The 9573-nt window shown below is 40.8% G+C and overlaps 1 protein-coding gene across 3 annotated transcripts; it reads left to right on the forward strand.

Annotated features, from left to right (window-relative positions):
* On the forward strand, positions 1-9573 carry slc66a1 (solute carrier family 66 member 1). Of its 3 annotated transcripts, none has more exons than XR_013934153.1 (8): positions 1-79; positions 1311-1513; positions 1591-1720; positions 3079-3166; positions 5417-5580; positions 5679-5771; positions 6204-6412; positions 8428-9573. XR_013934153.1 is itself a non-coding variant. In XM_080444255.1 (8 exons), exons 1-8 carry the CDS (start codon positions 74-76, stop codon positions 8509-8511), a joined length of 954 nt encoding a protein of 317 aa, XP_080300381.1. In that variant the 5' UTR covers positions 1-73; the 3' UTR covers positions 8512-9573. The 3 variants fall into 3 exon arrangements, 2 of the variants coding, with proteins under 2 accessions (XP_080300381.1, XP_080300382.1); XM_080444255.1 differs by having other exon boundaries at positions 6227-6412; XM_080444256.1 differs by lacking the exon at positions 1-79 and having other exon boundaries at positions 1379-1513; positions 1595-1720; positions 6227-6412.

Below are 9573 nucleotides of genomic sequence, written 5' to 3' on the forward strand. Positions count from 1 at the left end.
TTTCCTCACTGCAGTCAGACGTCTCGTCTGTAACTGAAAGGCTCTTGTGGGACTAGTGCAATAATCTACAGCAATGCAGGTAAGATCGATGATTATTATATGACTATTATTATTTATCCTATTTTGATTCGATCTCATGTGCTGTTGATATAAGTTACATCATGTAACGCCACAGGATGAACAGACCAGCTGTATTGTTATCTGTGGCTACAGGCTAGCTAACGTTATCCCCCGGCTGTCTGGGTTTGTTGTGTCAATGTGTTGACTTTAGTCGGCGGTCACATGTCGTTGCCGTCCTGGACTGGGGGGGTCGCTGGCGAGAAGTTGTATTATTGACGTATTTAGCGACATATTGCAAAACTGAAGGTATTGGCTCAGTCCTACGGATGTCTGTAGGTAAAACGGGGTGGGAAAAGGTGATAAAACACGGAAGCTCTTTGTGGAATTCTGCACAGGCGGTAAAAAGAAAACCAATTTGTAGTTGGGTTTGAAGTTGTATCACAGCGGAATATCATTTTCCCAACCCGTTGAGTACATACTTCAGTTGGGCCATGTCGTTGGACAATAGGTTACAGAACAAAGTTTATGCCGCAGCCCCTGGATAGAAACCCCCTAGCCCTGAAACATGACTGTATACAAGCGTCATGTGAACCATGGCTAGAAACCCCCCATCTATTGTTTTGCTGACTTCTGCTTCAGTGGTAGAGCATGATCAACCGATATGTACATTTATTAAAACGGAAACCGAAACGCCGCTCTATATTATTGATGTCCTCACACCAGGACAATGGGATGTAGGTTGAAATCTGAGATGTTTCCTTATGAAGTACCTTTGACCCTCCCTTTAAGACAGTGAATCAAGAGGGGTTTATTTGTCACTCACTCATTCAGATAAAACAGTGTGGTATGTCCTGATAGAATGTGCTAATAAACAACAAGATAAAGATAATACTGTATTATAATGAGAAAAGATAAATAAATGAGAAGATTGAAAATGAGGTTAAAAGTTGAGGCGAGGATAGGCTAATACAATGTGAACTGAGGTAATGTACATATTCATCAGGTACACATATCTATGTACATAAGTGCAAGTAACACTATGAGCAACACAAGCATGGTTATTTATGGGCAAATGCCGTTTTTGTTTGATATCAAGTATTATGTTTTCACTGCTGACTGTATGATTCAGTTTAACTGTTGAGACAGCAATGCCCCAGATGTGGTCCACTGTATACAAGGCTGCCTCCTTGTTATAGTGTTGTAATGTTATTTATTACAATATAACTTTACTACGTTTTTTTTTTCTCTAGATGAATACGTGGACAGATGGAGTCCTCACGAGGGGGACTTTAGGAGGAAGCCCAAGCAGCGAAGGAAACATGTCTACCCTGTGTCCTAATGGGACAAAATGGGTTTGGGATGGGCTTGGAGAATGTGCGGAAGATGGCAGAGATATGGCCAGTGTCTACCTAGGTCTTTTCTCCATTCTCTGCTTCATAATGTCCACAATGCCGTAAGTGTTTTTTTTGGTATCTCAGATTCAAGTATTTATACCTGGCGTCATTAATTTTGTTGGGCCTTTGATTGCAGACAGTACTACAGTTCATGCAAAACTGGGAACATGGACAGTGCTCTGTCCATTTGGTTCCTTCTGCTGTGGCTGGGGGGTGACAGCTGTAATCTCGTCGGGTCCTTCTTAGCGGATCAACTTCCACTGCAAGTGAGTAGTACCTAAATATCTAAAATGATTGAACCAGCCATAGGGTGTTAATCTGGGGAGGGGAGCAGGACACACATTGAAAACTGGTCCTGGGATCTTTGGGTTGTTTTACATTTTAAAACCCATATCTAATCATGAACAATGAGGTGTATGATTGTTATTATTCATTGTTCAATATTTGTATTTACTGCAGATGAATTTCCCTTCCACTAGACCACAAGCTGCTGTGTCAAGAATACACAATACTATGGGACAGAAAATAGAGTCAATAGACAGACAGGACAATAATTTAAGCTTGGTGTTATATATTTAGTTCATACATTGTACAGCCATACATAGTAACAGTTGCCCTCCCTATTATGTAAGGAGAGTACATAATTATTACCCCACCAGCTACTGCTAAACTGAGTCATTCACTCATCCCAGAATACAATCCAGTTATCCAAATGCCCCAACACTCACCTCTTGAGTGACCAACCAAACATTTAGGCAAATTGCTGTAAAAGGTGCTTTAAAACAATACAAGATTCAAAGACTTTGTCTCATGCTTATATGTGCAGCGGAATGTTTCATGTGTAAAGTCCAACCTATAGTACACAGCTGAGTATAAAAGCTATAAAAAGGTACGGCACTACAGGTAGTAATAACTAATACAATAAGTGAAAAGGTGTAGGTACACCCAGTGGTGTAGTGGTGATTTTTTTGGGGCGGTGGTGGCGCTACGTCATGCATGCATGCACGCACACAGCCACCGATTGAAATAACCTCTTAAATGTGTAGATTCATTATTAACCCACAATATATATCACATTGTATTCTCTTTACTTGCATAATGTGAATACTTTATAGTGTACAAAATAATGATCAATTTACCTTGAAGAAATTCAGTTCATTCATAAATAAATCAGTCATTCAATAAATCAGTTGATCGTGACGTGAGATTACGCACATGCACGTCCGTGCATGTGCGTTTGTGTCAGCTATGTGTTATTGTTCGAAGTAAGTTGACCGCAGTCTCGCACGTGCATGCCTAAGCATGTGCTGGTGTGGGCACATACAGCTGTGGGTGCGCCGCTTCCACCCGCTTTTGTGGAAACACCTAACAAGTATAGAGAATATACTGAGAGAACAAAAAGTATGATTATGAAAGTGCATATCATACTCCTTAAGACAAAGAGATACGTACAGATTTGAACAGAGCCCACTTCGAAGTGCCCAGTTCTCAAGTGCCCACTATGCAAAAGTGTTTAATTCTGTATTCAGGATTTACTGTCATTAAAATATCCAAACAGTGTTGTCCTTTTTGTCACCTTTTTCTGCTTAGCTGACTGACATGTCTCTCTTTCTCTCTCCTTCAGACGTACACAGCAGTTTATTATGTTCTGGCTGACCTGTTGATGCTAGGAATGTACAGTTACTACAAAACAAGGAACATGGACCACGACAGTGAGTTGTTTTTCACTCTCCAATTAGTTTTCCTCCTTGAGCACTCAAATGGGCACAATATCTGTCTGTCAAAGCCACTGTCAGTAGCCTCTGTTGCATGAATCACATGCATTGAAGAATTCATCTGTAGGGCTGTTTTGAATACCTTTTAAGTCAAGATAAACCTTTTATTTGTCCCCGGAGGGAAATTCAGGTATCATAGCAACATGGTTGAATCGCGGGCAGGGTAGAGAGGAAAGGTACAATAAGCTAAAAGTAAGTACATAAGTAGTACCGTATAAGTAGTAGTACAATGATTGGTAGTATCATGGGTGAAAGAATACAGATGATAATCAGTACCACAACAGCAGCATGGTAATTATACCAGTGATTATACGTGAGCAGTGATACTAAAGTCAAGTCTAGTTTAGTCAAGCTTCAGATATTCTGCACCTTATCTGAACTAATATCTGTATTTATTTCAAAGAATGTAGTTAACAAACAAAACAAGCCTCTTTACACTTTTGTAGTGCATTAAGCCGTATCTCGAAGGCCAGTCACATCATCCAACATCCAGGCTTCACTGGTGTCTTGTCTGTGTAAACCCAGGAAATGCCAACTCCTGAAAGTGACATAGTATTGGATAAACTATGCATGTAAACAAATATGTTTTCACTCAGTGAATCTTAGTTACAATGACATTGTTCTTGTGAAATCGTTTTGTACTTCTAATATGTGAAGTATTTTTGAAGATCACTAGGCTATGTCAAATTAGAGACAAGCCTATTGTAAACGTGCCACTGCCTTGCACAGCCTTGGTGGCAAATGGCAGTAGTGATCTTTATAAATGCTTCATCTCAAAAGTACTTCACAAGAATGTTTGTGTAAGAGATTAGCTGAATTCCTTTTTCGTGTGTGTGTGTAATTTTGGCATGCATAGATTTACTATACACCGCAATGGCATCTTGTCTCTACAATGAGGAAATGAAAGTTAACTTATTATTAAGAGGGTGTGAATCTCGTATAGTTAGATTGTTCTTGTGAACATTTTCTTTTACTTGGAAGTGTTCCTAAAGGTCGCTATGACTAACACCCACATGTGGCCAGCAGCTGATTAACATGTGTGCAAATTGAAATCATTTATGCTCCACGTCAGCTCTGGGGGAGAAAAAAAAAGAAAGAGAAATATTTTTCTCTTTTTGAAAATGTTCGCCTATGGACATGCCCAATAGGGACGCTAGGTTGACGACGGTGGTTAAAATGAACATTGATAACCCATGTCCACCTCTCCTTTAATTCAGATGTTAATTCTGTTCCTTGGACACTGCTGGCAGTTAAGACTCATGATCATATAAAATCCACAAACCAGTACATTCTTTATGATTTTTACAATTTTATATCCAACCGGCTACATGATTGTGTCATAGTACAGCAACCTTCAGAGCAACGCGATTCATGCAAGATCTCTTTCTTTCTGCAATGTGTCTGTGCTGAGCTCCCCTAGATCAATACTATAATAGTTAAGACTGAAGAGTTAATCCCTGAACCCTCTAACAACGTGGTGTTGTTATTGTTATTGTGCTCTTTGTTTGCTTATTGATGATCTTTCCTTCCTGGAGGAATTTGCTCGGCCATGTCTCCCAGTATTGACAGCAAACCCAATTTACAATTTAGGCATTTACCAGACGCTCTTATCCAGAGAGCCTAGTCAACAAATGACAGGGTAAATCGGGGATGTCAAACCTGCAGTCCACAGGCCATAAGGGGGTCCAATCCGGCCTGCCAGATGTTTATGGAAAATTAGCTGTTCAGTTCAATGCATTGCACTGTGATAATTAATCAGCATTATGATTAATTGAGGATACATTATGATGTATTGAGAATGATTAATTTTGTAGTTATAGCAGGGACATTATTCTACATTTCTGTCTGCTTATGTTCAATTTCGAATGATTTATTATTTGAAAGGTTGGGGCTCCCAAAACCATAATTAGCATAGGCCTCGAGGCCTGTGACCTAAAATGGAACCTGAAAAAGTTTTGACACCCTTGGGGGAAATGGTCAAGTAAATGCTACAAAGTAACTACGATACCAGATAAACATGAGTGCTACAGAGTAACTACGCTACCAGATAAATATGAGCGCTACAAAGTAACTACGATACCAGATAGACATCAAAACTAGCATCTGGCTAAATAATATAATTAGCATTTGTGGTCAAGCATAGTATGTCTATATCTAAATGACCCCAACTTCTGCTCCGCTCTCCAGGTAGGATTCTGAATGTGGTGGCTTTGGTATGCGTCCTGGGCTTCAGCGCTAACCTTGCAGTCTTCCCCGGACCACTACACCTACAGGATGAAACATCCTCTACGTTCAAAGGTCGTGCCTTGCTATCAGTCTCTGACAGCGGCACGTTCAGTTTTCAAGTGAAAGTGAGTGTCTCTTAGTGAATCAGTGACAAAAATCGATTCAAATGAACTTTTAGCATTATTTGTGTGTTCAACTCGAGCATCTTTCACCCTCTCTCCAGGCTTTCACCACCAGGCAGATCATAGGCTTCTCTATTGGCTCTGTGTCTTCGGTGCTCTACCTCTGTTCCAGACTGCCCCAGATGTACACTAATGTAAGTATTGACACAGGAGAGACACAGAATGGGATTAGTATACACAAGAACCTAAGTCAGAAATCTACAAGGGGAAACATGTCCCCAATAAATCACAGGGAATCTTTTCAAAAAAGAACGTTTCTCCAGAAATTATTTTCACATTAATGAAACTCATGCTGAATTTCCTGGTTGTATAAAAAATAGCTCAAATCGCAGATCTACAAGCTCACACAACTTGTTGTTATGCCTAGTGAGCTTGTAGAGCTGCTATATTCGCTATTTTATAAATAATGTATATAATAAAAAGTTGATTTTTCTTTACATCTTTTCAAAATGTGCCCAAAATGGGGACGCCAGGGTTAATTTGATTTAAAAAACAAATCTGCACATAGCACCCTGGCATTTACATAATGCTGAATAACATGGACGACTTCTGTCACCTAACAAAAGTGTCCTTGGCGCTCTGCCTGCAGTACAAGAGGAGGTCAACAGAAGGTGTGTCTTACTTCCTGTTCGCCCTGGTCATCCTGGGTAACACGACGTATGGCCTGAGTGTGCTGCTGAAGGAACCCGATGACGGCCTGGGTGAACCAAGCTACATCATTCACCACCTGCCATGGCTCATAGGCAGTCTGGGCACTCTCACTCTGGATGTCATGGTATGTTTTGACAATGGCTGCTGGGTTCTCCCCAGCGCCACCTATTGGTTACGCTTCATGCGCTGCTCTCTCACAGGCAGATGGGCTTAGGTCTTGTCTAGGGCTGCAACTAAAGACTATCTTCTAAGCGATTATTCGATTGATTACTTTTTTTGATTACATTACATTACAGTCATTTAGCAGACGCTTTTATCCAAAGCGACTTACAATAAGTGTATTCAACATAGGTAGGGAACGAAAACTACTAATCACCAGAAGTCTTTAGTGCATTTTCTGCATAAACAAGCAACCAAGAGTATACCTAGCGCTAAGGTAAAAGTGCAATATATCAGCTACCTATTTCCTTAAACAGATGAGACAAAATAGCTAAATCAAATGAGCATGAGCTAAAACAAATAAGTATATCGACTAAACAAGATCCAATAAACAATCCAATAATCCAATAAACAATACAGCAATAGAAAACAAGCGTTCGTACAACTAGTTAACAACAAGTAGGTCAGGCAGGGAGGAAGGGTAGTGTTTCCTGAAGAGGTGAGTTTTCAGCCTGCGGCGAAATATGGGCAGTGACTCTGCTGTCCTAACATCAGTGGGAAGTTCATTCCACCACTGTGGGGCCAGAACAGAAAAGAGTCGTGACCGTGTGGATCGGCCAGAAGGACCCTTGAGTGACGAGGCAATCAGTCGCCCCGAGGTGGCAGACCGAAGTGGTCGGGCAGGGGTGTAGGCATCGACCATAGCCCGGAGGTAGGAAGGAGCTGTTCCTTTCACTGCCCTATAGGCTAGCACCAGGGTTTTGAACTGGATGCGAGCCGCTACGGGGAGCCAGTGTAGAGAGCGGAGAAGGATGGTTGTGTGGGAGAACTTGGGGCGGTTGAACACCAGACGAGCCGCAGCTTTCTGAACAAGCTCCAGAGGTTTGATGGCAGATGCCGGAGCACCAGCAAGGAGGGAGTTGCAGTAGTCCAGGCGGGAGATGACGAGAGCCTGGATGAGCACCTGGGCTGCCTTCTCCGTGAGGAAGGGGCGAATCCTCCTGATGTTGTAGAGCAGGAATCTGCAGGACCTCGTCACTGATGCGATGTTTGCCGAGAACGTCAGTTGATCGTCCAGGGTCACACCCAGATTCTTTGCAGTCCGAGTTGAGGTCACCACAGCATTATCAATGGTGATGGCCATGTCTCGGTGCGGACAGCCCTTCCCCGGGAGGAACATCAGCTCGGTCTTGTCCAGGTTGAGCTTCAGGTGGTTTGTCGACATCCACTCCGAGATGTCAGCCAGACAAGCAGCAATGCGTGCCTCCACCTGGGTATCAGAGGGGGGGAATGAGAGGATTAATCATACAAACGAGAAGCGCATTTTTATATTAACCCTAAAAAAATATTTTTAATATACTAAATCGATTAGTCTGATTAACTACTTAATCCCAACTGTGTTGTGCAAAAATATCTAAAGTGGCCAATCTGCAAGCTCATAGTGACAGTATTTCGCAGGTCTTTACTCTTTTTGCCTTTTAGTGTTTCTGGAATTACATTCCTTTTTATCTGTGAAAAGATTTAGAAACGGCTCGTATCCAGGGGGTAGTTGTTCAACATGGAATGTTTTCAGTGGAAAATTCTCCTTGCTACAGTATGTAGTTTCTTATTGCTACAGTATGTAGTTTCTTATTGGTACAGTATGTAGTTTCTTATTGGTACAGTATGTAGTTTCTTATTGGTACAGTATGTAGTTTCTTATTGGTACAGTATATGTAGTTTCTTATTGGTACAGTATGTAGTTTCTTATTGGTACAGTATGTAGTTTCTTAGTGGTAGAATACAATACGTAGGTTCTTAGTGGTAGAAATCCAGCATGGCAGCACATCCCCATTCAAACCAACTTTGTGTTCTTTAAAATTATTATTAACTTCTTTATTTGAAATCTGTGTAGCTTGCTGGCATCTTCCTGCAGGTTTATGTGATAAACTGATTGTTTTCCTAGGTTTTCTAAAACATTTACATTACTCCCTGTTTCAGATCTCCTTCCAGTTCTTGATATACCGCAAACGCAAGCCGCAAGAATATGGAACCCACAACGAGACCTCTGCTCTGCTGGGCTGATAGACCAGAACCAACCGCCCAGACACGCCTACATTCACAATCCCAACTGAACCCCTCCAAATCATTCCTTACACATAATCACAGACAGAGACACAGGGGAAAATATATTTTAGTGCAATTGTATAGATTTATTTATTATTTTAAAAATGTTTCTGATCTGTTTGTTTTTTTGTAATGGAAAGTATTTGGAGAATTCAAATCTTTTTCATGGAGGAGCGAGGGATGCTGTGATGTACACAGCAAAGTCTCACCATACTGTTTTTAATTGCTCTTAATTTGCTTTTGTTTTAAAGGGTTTCTTCCCTCCTGTCCGGTAGCTGAATGTTCTCTATTGGTTTTTAGGTCATAAGGCCTATTTTAAAATGTGAAGGTAGATATAAGGAACCTGTTTACTGTAAAATTAGCCAACTGTTAGACTGTACGCAATTTTCTGGAATATCATTCCAGTGTTTGTAAAGTTGCCAAACATTTGACAATGATGATGACACTAGCCACTGCACAGACCTTTGTGATAAATAGTGACTTGTTTACAGGAGTTGAGAATAATGTCTACTGTGAATCACCATGACAGTATGTATAATTGTATTTTAGCTTCTGTGTAAATCTATATCAAGTATGTTAACAGTATGTTCAAGTACTGTTTTAATTGACTGATTGCACAGAAAGCCTTAATCTGTTTGTATTATTTTTCTTTCTTTTAAGATTATTATTTTTGTCAACCTTTTTGTGCTTTATTTTGATATTGACAGTGAGTGAGTGGAGAGACAGGAGGGAAAGAGAGAGGGGGGGGGGGGGGCTGATATGCAGCAAAGAGCATCGGGTCGGATTCGAACCCGGCCAGATGTTGGAAGGACTTAGCCATGACATGGTATACTGTACCGTGCGCCTCCCTTTTTAGATATTTTTCAAATGTAGATATTTTTTATTTTGTTATTCCGTTAAAGATTTTGACATTTAATTTTAATTTGAATGGGAGTTAACGGTCACACGCTCACTGTACTGCAAAATTAAGTGTGAATTGCATGCAGTATCTGAGGTAATAAACCTTTGATCACAGATGAA

Source organism: Gymnoscopelus braueri (assembly GCF_963280865.1).
Source record: "Gymnoscopelus braueri genome assembly, chromosome: 12".
In the NCBI taxonomy this organism is placed as follows: Eukaryota; Metazoa; Chordata; class Actinopteri; order Myctophiformes; family Myctophidae; genus Gymnoscopelus; species Gymnoscopelus braueri.